Source organism: Malaya genurostris, unplaced genomic scaffold (assembly GCF_030247185.1).
Source record: "Malaya genurostris strain Urasoe2022 unplaced genomic scaffold, Malgen_1.1 HiC_scaffold_43, whole genome shotgun sequence".
Taxonomy (NCBI): Eukaryota; Metazoa; Arthropoda; class Insecta; order Diptera; family Culicidae; genus Malaya; species Malaya genurostris.
In genome coordinates, this window is record NW_026682674.1 from 25,148 (window position 1) to 46,916 (window position 21,769).

General features: G+C 19.7%; 1 protein-coding gene across 1 annotated transcript; it reads right to left on the bottom strand.

The window, feature by feature from the left end:
• Positions 1-16,795: 16,795 nt before the first annotated feature.
• LOC131440023 (PP2C-like domain-containing protein CG9801) lies at positions 16,796-17,731 on the bottom strand (the record flags this gene model as incomplete). The annotated part of the gene is made up of 1 exon (XM_058611111.1): positions 16,796-17,731. A coding segment is annotated over one exon (915 nt), but the record flags the coding sequence as incomplete, so codon positions are not given.
• Between the last annotated feature and the right edge of the window lie 4,038 nt (positions 17,732-21,769).

Sequence of the window (21,769 nt, forward strand, 5' to 3'; positions counted from 1 at the left end):
ATTATGATTATGATTATGATTATGATTATGATTATGATTATGATTATGATTATGATTATGATTATGATTATGATTATGATTATGATTATGATTATGATTATGATTATGATTATGATTATGATTATGATTATGATTATGATTATGATTATGATTATGATTATGATTATGATTATGATTATGATTATGATTATGATTATGATTATGATTATGATTATGATTATGATTATGATTATGATTATGATTATGATTATGATTATGATTATGATTATGATATGATATGATTATGATTATGATTATGATTATGATTATGATTATGATTATGATTATGATTATGATTATGATTATGATTATGATTATGATTATGATTATGATTATGATTATGATTATGATTATGATTATGATTATGATTATGATTATGATTATGATTATGATTATGATTATGATTATGATTATGATTATGATTATGATTATGATTATGATTATGATTATGATTATGATTATGATTATGATTATGATTATGATTATGATTATGATTATGATTATGATTATGATTATGATTATGATTATGATTATGATTATGATTATGATTATGATTATGATTATGATTATGATTATGATTATGATTATGATTATGATTATGATTATGATTATTGATTATGATTATGATTATGATTATGATTATGATTATGATTATGATTATGATTATGATTATGATTATGATTATGATTATGATTATGATTATGATTATGATTATGATTATGATTATGATTATGATTATGATTATGATTATGATTATGATTATGATTATGATTATGATTATGATTATGATTATGATTATGATTATGATTATGATTATGATTATGATTATGATTATGATTATGATTATGATTATGATTATGATTATGATTATGATTATGATTATGATTATGATTATGATTATGATTATGATTATGATTATGATTATGATTATGATTATGATTATGATTATGATTATGATTATGATTATGATTAAGATTATGATTATGATTATGATTATGATTATGATTATGATTATGATTATGATTATGATTATGATTATGATTATGATTATGATTATGATTATGATTATGATTATGATTATGATTATGATTATGATTATGATTATGATTATGATTATGATTATGATTATGATTATGATTATGATTATGATTATGATTATGATTATGATTATGATTATGATTATGATTATGATTATGATTATGATTATGATTATGATTATGATTATGATTATGATTATGATTATGATTATGATATGATTATGATTATGATTATGATTATGATTATGATTATGATTATGATTATGATTATGATTATGATTATTATTATTATTATTATGATTATTATTATTATTATTATTATTATGATTATTATTATTATTATGATTATTATGATTATTATGATTATTATGATTATTATGATTATTATGATTATTATGATTATTATGATTATTATGATTATTATGATTATTATGATTATTATGATTATTATGATTATTATGATTATTATGATTATTATGATTATTATGATTATTATGATTATTATGATTATTATGATTATTATGATTATTATGATTATTATGATTATTATGATTATTTATGATTATTATGATTATTATGATTATTTATGATTATTATGATTATTATGATTATTATGATTATTATGATTATTATGATTATTATGATTATTATGATTATTATGATTATTATGATTATTATGATTATTATGATTATTATGATTATTATGATTATTATGATTATTATGATTATTATGATTATTATGATTATTATGATTATTATGATTATTATGATTATTATGATTATTATGATTATTATGATTATTATGATTATTATGATTATTATGATTATTATGATTATTATGATTATTATGATTATTATGATTATTATGATTATTATGATTATTAGATTATTATGATTATTATGATTATTATGATTATTATGATTATTATGATTATTATGATTATTATGATTATTATGATTATTATGATTATTATGATTATTATGATTATTATGATTATTATGATTTATGATTATTATGATTATTATGATTATTATGATTATGATTATGATTATGATTATGATTATGATTATGATTATGATTATGATTATTATGGATTATTATGATTTGATTATGATTATGATTATGATTATGATTATGATTATGATTATGATTATGATTATGATTATGATTATGATTATGATTATGATTATGATTATGATATATGATTATGATTATGATTATGATTATGATTATGATTATGATTATGATTATGATTATGATTATGATTATGATTATGATTATGATTATGATTATGATTATGATTATGATTATGATTATGATTATGATTATGATTATGATTATGATTATATGATTATGATTATGATTATGATTGTATGATTATGATTATGATTATGATTATGATTATGATTATGATTATGATTATGATTATGATTATGATTATGATTATGATTATGATTATGATTATGATTATGATTATGATTATGATTATGATTATGATTATGATTATGATTATGATTATGATTTGATTATGATTATGATTATGATTATGATTATGATTATGATTATGATTATGATTATGATTATGATTATGATTATGATTATGATTATGATTATGATTATGATTATGATTATGATTATGATTATGATTATGATTATGATTATGATTATGATTATGATTATGATTATGATTATGATTATGATTATGATTATGATTATGATTATGATTATGATTATGATTATGATTATGATTATGATTATGATTATGATTATGATTATGATTATGATTATGATTATGATTATGATTATGATATGATTATGATTATGATTATGATTATGATTATGATTATGATTATGATTATGATTATGATTATGATTATGATTATGATTATGATTATGATTATGATTATGATTATGATTATGATTATGATTATGATTATGATTATGATTATGATTATGATTATGATTATGATTATGATTATGATTATGATTATGATTTGATTATGATTATGATTATGATTATGATTATGATTATGATTATGATTATGATTATGCATTATGATTATGATTATGATTATGATTATGATTATGATTATGATTATGATTATGATTATGATTATGATTATGATTATGATTATGATTATGATTATGATTATGATTATGATTATGATTATGATTATGATTATGATTATGATTATGATTATGATTATGATTATGATTATGATTATGATTATGATTATGATTATGATTATGATTATGATTATGATTATTGATTATGATTATGATTTATGATTATGATTATGATTATGATTATGATTTATGATTATGATTATGATTATGATTATGATTATGATTATGATTATGATTATGATTATGATTATGATTATGATTATGATTATGATTATGATTATGATTATGATTATGATTATGATTATGATTATGATTATGATTATGATTATGATTATGATTATGATTATGATTATGATTATGATTATGATTATGATTTGATTATGATTATGATTATGATTATGATTATGATTATGATTTATGATTATGATTATGATTATGATTATGATTATGATTATGATTATGATTATGATTATGATTATGATTATGATTATGATTATGATTATGATTATGATTATGATTATGATTATGATTATGATTATGATTATGATTATGATTATGATTATGATTATGATTATGATTATGATTATGGATTATGATTATGATTATGATTATGATTATGATTATGATTATGATTATGATTATGATTATGAATTATGATTATGATTATGATTATGATTATGATTATGATTATGATTATGATTATGATTATGATTATGATTATGATTTATGATTATGATTATGATTATGATTATGATTATGATTATGATTATGATTATGATTATGATTATGATTATGATTATGATTATGATTATGATTATGATTATGATTATGATTATGATTTGATGATTATGATTATGATTATGATTATGATTATGATTATGATTATGATTATGATTATGATTATGATTATGATTATGATTATGATTATGATTATGATTATGATTATGATTTGATTATGATTATGATTATGATTATGATTATGATTATGATTATGATTATGATTATGATTATGATTATGATTATGATTATGATTATGATTATTATGATTATGATTATGATTATGATTATGATTATGATTATGATTATGATTATGATTATGATTATGATTATGATTATGATTATGATTATGATTATGATTATGATTATGATTATGATTATGATTATGATTATGATTATGATTATGATTATGATTATGATTATGATTATGATTATGATTATGATTATGATTATGATTATGATTATGATTATGATTATGATTATGATTATGATTATGATTATGATTATGATTATGATTATGATTATGATTATGATTATGATTATGATTATGATTATGATTATGATTATGATTATGATTATGATTATGATTATGATTATGATTATGATTATGATTATGATTATGATTATGATAATGATTATGATTATGATTATGATTATGATTATGATTATGATTATGATTATGATTATGATTATGATTATGATTATGATTATGATTATGATTATGATTATGATTATGATTATGATTATGATTATGATTATGATTATGATTATGATTATGATTATGATTATGATTATGATTATGATTATGATTATGATTATGATTATGATTATGATTATGATTATGATTATGATTATGATTATGATTATGATTATGATTATGATTATGATTATGATTATGATTATGATTATGATTATGATTATGATTATGATTATGATTATGATTATGATTATGATTATGATTATGATTATGATTATGATTATGATTATGATTATGATTATGATTATGATTATGATTATGATTATGATTATGATTATGATTATGATTATGATTATGATTATGATTATGATTATGATTATGATTATGATTATGATTATGATTATGATTATGATTATGATTATGATTATGATTATGATTATGATTATGATTATGATTATGATTATGATTATGATTATGATTATGATTATGATTATGATTATGATTATGATTATGATTATGATTATGATTATGATTATGATTATGATTATGATTATGATTATGATTATGATTATGATTATGATTATGATTATGATTATGATTATGATTATGATTATGATTATGATTATGATTATGATTATGATTATGATTATGATTATGATTATGATTATGATTATGATTATGATTATGATTATGATTATGATTATGATTATGATTATGATTATGATTATGATTATGATTATGATTATGATTATGATTATGATTATGATTATGATTATGATTATGATTATGATTATGATTATGATTATGATTATGATTATGATTATGATTATGATTATGATTATGATTATGATTATGATTATGATTATGATTATGATTATGATTATGATTATGATTATGATTATGATTATGATTATGATTATGATTATGATTATGATTATGATTATGATTATGATTATGATTATGATTATGATTATGATTATGATTATGATTATGATTATGATTATGATTATGATTATGATTATGATTATGATTATGATTATGATTATGATTATGATTATGATTATGATTATGATTATGATTATGATTATGATTATGATTATGATTATGATTATGATTATGATTATGATTATGATTATGATTATGATTATGATTATGATTATGATTATGATTATGATTATGATTATGATTATGATTATGATTATGATTATGATTATGATTATGATTATGATTATGATTATGATTATGATTATGATTATGATTATGATTATGATTATGATTATGATTATGATTATGATTATGATTATGATTATGATTATGATTATGATTATGATTATGATTATGATTATGATTATGATTATGATTATGATTATGATTATGATTATGATTATGATTATGATTATGATTATGATTATGATTATGATTATGATTATGATTATGATTATGATTATGATTATGATTATGATTATGATTATGATTATGATTATGATTATGATTATGATTATGATTATGATTATGATTATGATTATGATTATGATTATGATTATGATTATGATTATGATTATGATTATGATTATGATTATGATTATGATTATGATTATGATTATGATTATGATTATGATTATGATTATGATTATGATTATGATTATGATTATGATTATGATTATGATTATGATTATGATTATGATTATGATTATGATTATGATTATGATTATGATTATGATTATGATTATGATTATGATTATGATTATGATTATGATTATGATTATGATTATGATTATGATTATGATTATGATTATGATTATGATTATGATTATGATTATGATTATGATTATGATTATGATTATGATTATGATTATGATTATGATTATGATTATGATTATGATTATGATTATGATTATGATTATGATTATGATTATGATTATGATTATGATTATGATTATGATTATGATTATGATTATGATTATGATTATGATTATGATTATGATTATGATTATGATTATGATTATGATTATGATTATGATTATGATTATGATTATGATTATGATTTATGATTATGATTATGATTATGATTATGATTATGATTATGATTATGATTATGATTATGATTATGATTATGATTATGATTATGATTATGATTATGATTATGATTATGATTATGATTATGATTATGATTATGATTATGATTATGATTATGATTATGATTATGATTATGATTATGATTATGATTATGATTATGATTATGATTATGATTATGATTATGATTATGATTATGATTATGATTATGATTATGATTATGATTATGATTATGATTATGATTATGATTATGATTATGATTATGATTATGATTATGATTATGATTATGATTATGATTATGATTATGATTATGATTATGATTATGATTATGATTATGATTATGATTATGATTATGATTATGATTATGATTATGATTATGATTATGATTATGATTATGATTATGATTATGATTATGATTATGATTATGATTATGATTATGATTATGATTATGATTATGATTATGATTATGATTATGATTATGATTATGATTATGATTATGATTATGATTATGATTATGATTATGATTATGATTATGATTATGATTATGATTATGATTATGATTATGATTATGATTATGATTATGATTATTATGATTATGATTATGATTATGATTATGATTATGATTATGATTATGATTATGATTATGATTATGATTATGATTATGATTATGATTATGATTATGATTATGATTATGATTATGATTATGATTATGATTATGATTATGATTATGATTATGATTATGATTATGATTATGATTATGATTATGATTATGATTATGATTATGATTATGATTATGATTATGATTATGATTGATTATGATTATGATTATGATTATGATTATGATTATGATTATGATTATGATTATGATTATGATTATGATTATGATTATGATTATGATTATGATTATGATTATGATTATGATTATGATTATGATTATGATTATGATTATGATTATGATTATGATTATGATTATGATTATGATTATGATTATGATTATGATTATGATTATGTTATGATTATGATTATGATTATGATTATGATTATGATTATGATTATGATTATGATTATGATTATGATTATGATTATGATTATGATTATGATTATGATTATGATTATGATTATGATTATGATTATGATTATGATTATGATTATGATTATGATTATGATTATGATTATGATTATGATTATGATTATGATTATGATTATGATTATGATTATGATTATGATTATGATTATGATTATGATTATGATTATGATTATGATTATGATTATGATTATGATTTATGATTATGATTATGATTATGATTATGATTATGATTAGATTATGATTATGATTATGATTATGATTATGATTATGATTATGATTATGATTATGATTATGATTATGATTATGATTATGATTATGATTATGATTATGATTATGATTATGATTATGATTATGATTATGATTATGATTATGATTATGATTATGATTATGATTATGATTATGATTATGATTATGATTATGATTATGATTATGATTATGATTATGATTATGATTATGATTATGATTATGATTATGATTATGATTATGATTATGATTATGATTATGATTATGATTATGATTATGATTATGATTATGATTATGATTATGATTATGATTATGATTATGATTATGATTATGATTATGATTATGATTATGATTATGATTATGATTATGATTATGATTATGATTATGATTATGATTATGATTATGATTATGATTATGATTATGATTATGATTATGATTATGATTATGATTATGATTATGATTATGATTATGATTATGATTATGATTATGATTATGATTATGATTATGATTATGATTATGATTATGATTATGATTATGATTATGATTATGATTATGATTATGATTATGATTATGATTATGATTATGATTATGATTATGATTATGATTATGATTATGATTATGATTATGATTATGATTATGATTATGATTATGATTATGATTATGATTATGATTATGATTATGATTATGATTATGATTATGATTATGATTATGATTATGATTATGATTATGATTATGATTATGATTATGATTATGATTATGATTATGATTATGATTATGATTATGATTATGATTATGATTATGATTATGATTATGATTATGATTATGATTATGATTATGATTATGATTATGATTATGATTATGATTATGATTATGATTATGATTATGATTATGATTATGATTATGATTATGATTATGATTATGATTATGATTATGATTATGATTATGATTATGATTATGATTATGATTATGATTATGATTATGATTATGATTATGATTATGATTATGATTATGATTATGATTATGATTATGATATGATTATGATTATGATTATGATTATGATTATGATTATGATTATGATTATGATTATGATTATGATTATGATTATGATTATGATTATGATTATGATTATGATTATGATTATGATTATGATTATGATTATGATTATGATTATGATTATGATTATGATTATGATTATGATTATGATTATGATTATGATTATGATTATGATTATGATTATGATTATGATTATGATTATGATTATGATTATGATTATGATTATGATTATGATTATGATTATGATTATGATTATGATTATGATTATGATTATGATTATGATTATGATTATGATTATGATTATGATTATGATTATGATTATGATTATGATTATGATTATGATTATGATTATGATTATGATTATGATTATGATTATGATTATGATTATGATTATGATTATGATTATGATTATGATTATGATTATGATTATGATTATGATTATGATTATGATTATGATTATGATTATGATTATGATTATGATTATGATTATGATTATGATTATGATTATGATTATGATTATGATTATGATTATGATTATGATTATGATTATGATTATGATTATGATTATGATTATGATTATGATTATGATTATGATTATGATTATGATTATGATTATGATTATGATTATGATTATGATTATGATTATGATTATGATTATGATTATGATTATGATTATGATTATGATTATGATTATGATTATGATTATGATTATGATTATGATTATGATTATGATTATGATTATGATTATGATTATGATTATGATTATGATTATGATTATGATTATGATTATGATTATGATTATGATTATGATTATGATTATGATTATGATTATGATTATGATTATGATTATGATTATGATTATGATTATGATTATGATTATGATTATGATTATGATTATGATTATGATTATGATTATGATTATGATTATGATTATGATTATGATTATGATTATGATTATGATTATGATTATGATTATGATTATGATTATGATTATGATTATGATTATGATTATGATTATGATTATGATTATGATTATGATTATGATTATGATTATGATTATGATTATGATTATGATTATGATTATGATTATGATTATGATTATGATTATGATTATGATTATGATTATGATTATGATTATGATTATGATTATGATTATGATTATGATTATGATTATGATTATGATTATGATTATGATTATGATTATGATTATGATTATGATTATGATTATGATTATGATTATGATTATGATTATGATTATGATTATGATTATGATTATGATTATGATTATGATTATGATTATGATTATGATTATGATTATGATTATGATTATGATTATGATTATGAATTATGATTATGATTATGATTATGATTATGATTATGATTATGATTATGATTATGATTATGATTATGATTATGATTATGATTATGATTATGATTATGATTATGATTATGATTATGATTATGATTATGATTATGATTATGATTATGATTATGATTATGATTATGATTATGATTATGATTATGATTATGATTATGATTATGATTATGATTATGATTATGATTATGATTATGATTATGATTATGATTATGATTATGATTATGATTATGATTATGATTATGATTATGATTATGATTATGATTATGATTATGATTATGATTATGATTATGATTATGATTATGATTATGATTATGATTATGATTATGATTATGATTATGATTATGATTATGATTATGATTATGATTATGATTATGATTATGATTATGATTATGATTATGATTATGATTATGATTATGATTATGATTATGATTATGATTATGATTATGATTATGATTATGATTATGATTATGATTATGATTATGATTATGATTATGATTATGATTATGATTATGATTATGATTATGATTATGATTATGATTATGATTATGATTATGATTATGATTATGATTATGATTATGATTATGATTATGATTATGATTATGATTATGATTATGATTATGATTATGATTATGATTATGATTATGATTATGATTATGATTATGATTATGATTATGATTATGATTATGATTATGATTATGATTATGATTATGATTATGATTATGATTATGATTATGATTATGATTATGATTATGATTATGATTATGATTATGATTATGATTATGATTATGATTATGATTATGATTATGATTATGATTATGATTATGATTATGATTATGATTATGATTATGATTATGATTATGATTATGATTATGATTATGATTATGATTATGATTATGATTATGATTATGATTATGATTATGATTATGATTATGATTATGATTATGATTATGATTATGATTATGATTATGATTATGATTATGATTATGATTATGATTATGATTATGATTATGATTATGATTATGATTATGATTATGATTATGATTATGATTATGATTATGATTATGATTATGATTATGATTATGATTATGATTATGATTATGATTATGATTATGATTATGATTATGATTATGATTATGATTATGATTATGATTATGATTATGATTATGATTATGATTATGATTATGATTATGATTATGATTATGATTATGATTATGATTATGATTATGATTATGATTATGATTATGATTATGATTATGATTATGATTATGATTATGATTATGATTATGATTATGATTATGATTATGATTATGATTATGATTATGATTATGATTATGATTATGATTATGATTATGATTATGATTATGATTATGATTATGATTATGATTATGATTATGATTATGATTATGATTATGATTATGATTATGATTATGATTATGATTATGATTATGATTATGATTATGATTATGATTATGATTATGATTATGATTATGATTATGATTATGATTATGATTATGATTATGATTATGATTATGATTATGATTATGATTATGATTATGATTATGATTATGATTATGATTATGATTATGATTATGATTATGATTATGATTATGATTATGATTATGATTATGATTATGATTATGATTATGATTATGATTATGATTATGATTATGATTATGATTATGATTATGATTATGATTATGATTATGATTATGATTATGATTATGATTATGATTATGATTATGATTATGATTATGATTATGATTATGATTATGATTATGATTATGATTATGATTATGATTATGATTATGATTATGATTATGATTATGATTATGATTATGATTATGATTATGATTATGATTATGATTATGATTATGATTATGATTATGATTATGATTATGATTATGATTATGATTATGATTATGATTATGATTATGATTATGATTATGATTATGATTATGATTATGATTATGATTATGATTATGATTATGATTATGATTATGATTATGATTATGATTATTATTATGATTATGATTATGATTATGATTATGATTATGATTATGATTATGATTATGATTATGATTATGATTATGATTATGATTATGATTATGATTATGATTATGATTATGATTATGATTATGATTATGATTATGATTATGATTATGATTATGATTATGATTATGATTATGATTATGATTATGATTATGATTATGATTATGATTATGATTATGATTATGATTATGATTATGATTATGATTATGATTATGATTATGATTATGATTATGATTATGATTATGATTATGATTATGATTATGATTATGATTATGATTATGATTATGATTATGATTATGATTATGATTATGATTATGATTATGATTATGATTATGATTATGATTATGATTATGATTATGATTATGATTATGATTATGATTATGATTATGATTATGATTATGATTATGATTATGATTATGATTATGATTATGATTATGATTATGATTATGATTATGATTATGATTATGATTATGATTATGATTATGATTATGATTATGATTATGATTATGATTATGATTATGATTATGATTATGATTATGATTATGATTATGATTATGATTATGATTATGATTATGATTATGATTATGATTATGATTATGATTATGATTATGATTATGATTATGATTATGATTATGATTATGATTATGATTATGATTATGATTATGATTATGATTATGATTATGATTATGATTATGATTATGATTATGATTATGATTATGATTATGATTATGATTATGATTATGATTATGATTATGATTATGATTATGATTATGATTATGATTATGATTATGATTATGATTATGATTATGATTATGATTATGATTATGATTATGATTATTATGATTATGATTATGATTATGATTATGATTATGATTATGATTATGATTATGATTATGATTATGATTATGATTATGATTATGATTATGATTATGATTATGATTATGATTATGATTATGATTATGATTATGATTATGATTATGATTATGATTATGATTATGATTATGATTATGATATGATTATGATTATGATTATGATTATGATTATGATTATGATTATGATTATGATTATGATTATGATTATGATTATGATTATGATTATGATTATGATTATGATTATGATTATGATTATGATTATGATTATGATTATGATTATGATTATGATTATGATTATGATTATGATTATGATTATGATTATGATTATGATTATGATTATGATTATGATTATGATTATGATTATGATTATGATTATGATTATGATTATTATTATTATTATTATTATGATTATTATTATTATTATTATTATTATTATTATTATTATTATTATTATTATTATTATTATTATTATTATTATTATTATTATTATTATTATTATTATTATTATTATTATTATTATTATTATTATTATTATTATTATTATTATTATTATTATTATTATTATTATTATTATTATTATATTATTATTATTATTATTATTATTATTATTATTATTATTATTATTATTATTATTATTATTATTATTATTATTATTATTATTATTATTATTATTATTATTATTATTATTATTATTATTATTATTATTATTATTATTATTATTATTATTATTATTATTATTATTATTATTATTATTATTATTATTATTATTATTATTATTATTATTATTATTATTATTATTATTATTATTATTATTATTATTATTATTATTATTATTATTATTATTATTATTATTATTATTATTATTATTATTATTATTATTATTATTATTATTATTATTATTATTATTATTATTATTATTATTATTATTATTATTATTATTATTATATTATTATTATTATTATTATTATTATTATTATTATTATTATTATTATTATTATTATTATTATTATTATTATTATTATTATTATTATTATTATTATTATTATTATTATTATTATTATTATTATTATTATTATTATTATTATTATTATTATTATTATTATTATTATTATTATTATTATTATTATTATTATTATTATTATTATTATTATTATTATTATTATTATTATTATTATTATTATTATTATTATTATTATTATTATTATTATTATTATTATTATTATTATTATTATTATTATTATTATTATTATTATTATTATTATTATTATTATTATTATTATTATTATTATTATTATTATTATTATTATTATTATTATTATTATTATTATTATTATTATTATTATTATTATTATTATTATTATTATTATTATTATTATTATTATTATTATTATTATTATTATTATTATTATTATTATTATTATTATTATTATTATTATTATTATTATTATTATTATTATTATTATTATTATTATTATTATTATTATTATTATTATTATTATTATTATTATTATTATTATTATTATTATTATTATTATTATTATTATTATTATTATTATTATTATTATTATTATTATTATTATTATTATTATTATTATTATTATTATTATTATTATTATTATTATTATTATTATTATTATTATTATTATTATTATTATTATTATTATTATTATTATTATTATTATTATTATTATTATTATTATTATTATTATTATTATTATTATTATTATTATTATTATTATTATTATTATTATTATTATTATTATTATTATTATTATTATTATTATTATTATTATTATTATTATTATTATTATTATTATTATTATTATTATTATTATTATTATTATTATTATTATTATTATTATTATTATTATTATTATTATTATTATTATTATTATTATTATTATTATTATTATTATTATTATTATTATTATTATTATTATTATTATTATTATTATTATTATTATTATTATTATTATTATTATTATTATTATTATTATTATTATTATTATTATTATTATTATTATTATTATTATTATTATTATTATTATTATTATTATTATTATTATTATTATTATTATTATTATTATTATTATTATTATTATTATTATTATTATTATTATTATTATTATTATTATTATTATTATTATTATTATTATTATTATTATTATTATTATTATTATTATTATTATTATTATTATTATTATTATTATTATTATTATTATTATTATTATTATTATTATTATTATTATTATTATTATTATTATTATTATTATTATTATTATTATTATTATTATTATTATTATTATTATTATTATTATTATTATTATTATTATTATTATTATTATTATTATTATTATTATTATTATTATTATTATTATTATTATTATTATTATTATTATTATTATTATTATTATTATTATTATTATTATTATTATTATTATTATTATTATTATTATTATTATTATTATTATTATTATTATTATTATTATTATTATTATTATTATTATTATTATTATTATTATTATTATTATTATTATTATTATTATTATTATTATTATTATTATTATTATTATTATTATTATTATTATTATTATTATTATTATTATTATTATTATTATTATTATTATTATTATTATTATTATTATTATTATTATTATTATTATTATTATTATTATTATTATTATTATTATTATTATTATTATTATTATTATTATTATTATTATTATTATTATTATTATTATTATTATTATTATTATTATTATTATTATTATTATTATTATTATTATTATTATTATTATTATTATTATTATTATTATTATTATTATTATTATTATTATTATTATTATTATTATTATTATTATTATTATTATTATTATTATTATTATTATTATTATTATTATTATTATTATTATTATTATTATTATTATTATTATTATTATTATTATTATTATTATTATTATTATTATTATTATTATTATTATTATTATTATTATTATTATTATTATTATTATTATTATTATTATTATTATTATTATTATTATTATTATTATTATTATTATTATTATTATTATTATTATTATTATTATTATTATTATTATTATTATTATTATTATTATTATTATTATTATTATTATTATTATTATTATTATTATTATTATTATTATTATTATTATTATTATTATTATTATTATTATTATTATTATTATTATTATTATTATTATTATTATTATTATTATTATTATTATTATTATTATTATTATTATTATTATTATTATTATTATTATTATTATTATTATTATTATTATTCTTGGCACGTCGTGTTACATTCAAACATAAGATGATGAATAATTGAGAAAACAATATAGTGTCACACAAAAGATTTATTACAAATAAGATTCATTGAATACACGTTCACTACCTACAGTAAACGCAACAACAGATGCGTGATCCAATTTTCCTGGTAATAAAGCAAATGTGCTACCTTCGACTATTCGTTTGCGAGCAATTTTCTGCTGATGCTTAGTGAATCCAATTTCCTTGCAACAACCATCCTTACTGGTAATCACTTTGTAGTAGAGCTCTCGCTGTTCTAGTGATTTTCTTTTAGCTGAAGTAATACAAGTAGCAAAATCGACTAACAATTGACAGAGTTGCTTGGCGCTAGTGGACGGTCTTAAAGTTCCGTTGATTCCATACATCAGCAGATCAGCCATTCTTAGTAATGTCAATTGATGTCTTTGGGCACCTGTTACTTGTGGTAACATAGTTTTTTTGATTTTCTGATCAGTTGAGAGCAATCTTGGTTCAATAAATGTTTTGGAACGCAAGTAGACAGGCCGGGTTCCTTTTGATGATGATTCTTCGAACATTCGACGTTTTAGCTGTGAAGATTGTTGATAAATCGATGAATTCGAATCAGTATCCAGCTTACAACTAGTGCTCGATTCAGACAATCCGTTCGGTTGAGGTTTTCGACTGATTGAGTTTTTATTTTGCCTTTTTGCTAACAAATGCGAGTTCTCTGTTCTTGAAGATAGGAATACTGAATGGTTAGAAAACTGAACTTTATTCGTCAAGGGTACAGCGAATTTCCCTACAACAGGGTCAAAATTATCACTGATGCCATCTGAAGTAAGAAAAATAATGTCGTCTTTCTCAACCATGGTTAACGCAAGAGTAAGATTAGTAATTTCTGGTTTATCACCGTTCACAGGACCAAGTGCACCCAAAGCATCTCGCATATCACGCATTGAATCTACGTCGTGTGATGCTGAAAATAGACATTTATCAAATTCTAATTAGTATCCTATATTAAACGAAATCGTGAAATTTGTTAAATTGAGTTTCTTTCTCATCGTTTCATGAATCACGTCACCCCACTTGAGATGACGCCGGTTGATAGTACAGTTTCAAGCAACCTTACGTTTGAAGTTACGATGATAACATTTCAACTATAATCAATTATTTTCAATACGTCAAACGTGAATAAGAAACTTCAGTATGACCTACTTGAAAACTATACAGGAGTTTGTTACGATCGAATTGCGCGTGTATGGCAGAACCTAAACACCACAAACATAACGTTATTTCAACTGTCATGAGATTAGCACTATAGAAAACGATAATTGTTTTGTATTACCTCACAATAAATAATTTTGCATAGATAGGGAGACCTATTTGATTGCTTTAAAGGAAAAATGCATTTTTGTAAGCACTTTTATCAAATCGTTGTAACTCGGGAGCCGTTAGTTGTACGAAAATGTTGCACAAGAAACAATAACAGTTTCGTTGCTGGGCATCCGCAATACCACTTTAGGTTATGGGCCCAGGATTCGTTCTATCGGTTCCTTCGCGCAAATAAGTAAAAGGGATGGAGGAGAATAAACAAGATCGAGTTTCTCTGCCGATATTCGATTGCTCTAATTTTTCCGCATGGAAGTTCAGAGTGCTCGTTCTTTTAAAAAAGCATGAACTGGTGGATTGTGTTCAGCGCTACGCTGCTGATATCGACGAGCTAAGAGATGATCCAGATGATAACCAGAAGACGAATAATAGAAAAACAAGAGAACGCGAGATAAGAGCTAAAAAGGACAGTCAATGCAAATCTTTACTAATTAACAGAATTCATGCTTCGCATTTGGAATACGTGATGGTTACTCTGCGTTATGAATGTTATGATACAGGTAGTTTGCAGCAACATTTTCTTCTATTTGACAAACTAGTTCGGGAGTACCGAGGAACTGACGCAATGCTAGATTAACTTGACATTGTGTGTCAAGTTCGTCTCGGTTCGTCTTATTCGACGGTCGTTACTGCACTCCAAACTATGCAGGAGGATGTTCTTACGCTAGAATTCGTTAAATGTCGACTTTTGGATGAACAGGCAGCTTTTTCTGGCCTAAGGCAGCATCATAAGCTTAGGAAAATGAAATGTTTCGGGTGCAAACAGGAGGGCCATAAGCTGGCAGAATGCCCTGTGAAGAAAAAGGAAAACATGAACAAGAAGGAGGTAAACAAATCTAAGGCCAATGTAGCAGTTTATGATAAATTATGTTTTGATGGATTCAGCAGGGGCACTGTTCGTTCTGGTGATACAAACAAAGTAAATTGGTACATCGACTCTGGTTGCTCCGACCATTTAGTTAATAACAAATCGTTGTTCGTTGGTTTGAAAGGCCTCACGCCACCAGATGAGATCGCGATTGCTGAAGACGGTGAAACGATCGTAGCAAAACAAGCGGGAACAGTAAAATTGATTTCTATTGTAAACAAAAGAGAAATAAAGTGCTCAGTTAAAAATGTCCTGTACGTACCAGAGCTTCGATGTAACCTATTTTCGGTGATGAGATGTGATAGAGCTGCTATGAAAATAGTATTTGAAGTTTGTTGATGCACAATTACATATATCAGAAGGCTGTAGCACGTTCGAAAGCCGATCAGTGGCACCATTCGAGCAGTTTTGTCAGTAGTTGAGAAAGTTTGCGATTGAATTGGCAAGAGATATAGGTTTTCCGACATATTTCTCGCAATATGCTTTCCGGTAGAGACAAACTTTGTTCACATAATAATGTATCCAGACTATATAAAGACACTGCAGATCAGATCAGGTACGGAACTGAGGTATTACGGTACTACAGTATTACGGTACTTCGATACTAGATTAAGTTTACGTCGTAGTCGTAGTCGTAGTTCGATGCCGTCCAAGTGTTGTCCTAGTTTGGTAAAATATATATGCCAGTCAAACAACCAGTTTATTCTATCACGTCCAAAGTGTCCGCGGTGTCCCTATCCGTGCGAACAGGTCTTATGCACGCGCGCTCTTTATTTTGCGCTGAGACAAATTTATTCTCATTCTCATAAGACAACCACGCACATGCGACGTGCTTATGCCGCTCTCAAGAGAACACATGTCGTACTTTTGTCGTGACTACGACTTACTTTACTATGGGGCGCCTTTTCAAAATTAGCCATATGGAAGAATGGGCAGAACTTAATCGCGAATATCTCGACTTGTATTAATGGTAGCAACATAATTCTTTCACCTTTTAATCAAAAATATGATCAGGAATTCAAGGTAATATTTTGAACAGTGTGCGATAACCACAAACAAGTCAAAAATTAAGTTTTCTTAAAATTTGAAAACAACGCGGAAAACTCTTCACTTTCGCTTGGGTTTTTCGCGCAAGGACGACGATTTTGAGGTAGTCAGGCACATATCTTCAACTGAATGCGTATAAAAGGGGAATCGTGGTCGAAAATCGATCAATTCGTCATCTAACACTCGATGTGGATAGACGAATAACCTACTACGACTAATTTCCATTTTGTTTTATTTTTTATTCGCAGTTGTCTACCTACCCAAGCTATGGGTAAAAACCGCCATAGATCCGAGAAGGATCCAAAGGATGCTAAGCGTCTGAAGCCAAGTGATGTGTAAACGACCGTTTGCTGAGTAAAAACCAATATGCTGATCTGCCAGTAGATGTCGAAGAGGAACTGCAGAAGAAGGAAAAAATGCCGCCTTTCTACCTGAAGGGCTTCCCACCAACTCTACGCTCGGATTTCAACACACTGATCAGCAAAGGACTACAGGCAACAATCCGTTTATGTACTGAAGGCTACAAAATAACTGTTCCGGCTTTGAACCACTACAAAGGAGTGGAATGCTATCTGAAGCAGACAAAAGCGGAATACTTCACACACGATATTGCCGCCAACAAACCTATGAAGGTTGTACTTCGAGGACTACCCGACATGATGGAAGCCGAACTAAAGCAGGCACTGTCGGAGGCTGGGCTAAAGCCTTTGATGGTGTTTAAAATGAAGCGACATAATACGGACAAAAAGTTTAGAGATCAACTGTACCTGATTCATCTGGAGAAGGGCTCCATCACCATGAGTCAACTGAAAACGATTAAATCATTGTTTCACATAATCATCGAATGGCAAAAGTATAAACCGGTACATCGGGATGTCACACAGTGCACGAACTGTTTGAACTACGGCCATGGAGCGAGGAATTGCCACATGAAAAGTCGGTGCGGGAAATGTGCCGAACCACACAATACCAACGATTGCTTACTAGATGACATCGCTGTAAAATGTGTGAACTGTGATGGCGACCATCCATCTACTAGCAAATCGTGTCCCAAACGTGCTGAGTTCACAAAAATTCGACAACAGGCGTCCCGCAAACAATCAACGCGCAAGAATGTTCCACAGAAGGATGAAGTTAATTTCCCACGGCTCCCACCGAAGAAGGATATTCCGAATTTGCCGCCACTTCCTCGCAGCAATCCAAAAGATTCAGCCGCTGGATCACAAAAAGAATCTTCCTCAAAAATCCCTCCTGGATGGGGCAATAATCAACCACAAGCAAAGGATGACTCTGGTGATTTATTTTCTGCAGAACAACTGATCGTCATTTTTGAAACAATGACAACAAAACTACGAAACTGCAGAACGCGGTTAGATCAAATCAACGCCTTAGGCAAATTCATCATCGAATATGCAATATAATGAGTTGGTTATAGTAAATTGGAATGCTTGCTCACTCAGGAGCAAAACTGCTGAATTGTCCGACTTTCTTCAAGAGAAGAATGCCGATATTGCTATTTTAACTGAAACTCATCTTAAACCTGAAATTTCTATTTTTATTTCCAATCACAGGATTCACAGGCTCGACAGGACAACTACCAGAGGAGGGGGAGTTGCCATTGCCGTTAAACGATCCATTCAGCACAGGCTTCTGTCAGCCTTTAAATTGCAACTCATAGAAGCCATAGGAATTGAGATTACAACGACGATGGGACCCATCATCATCATTGCAGCGTACT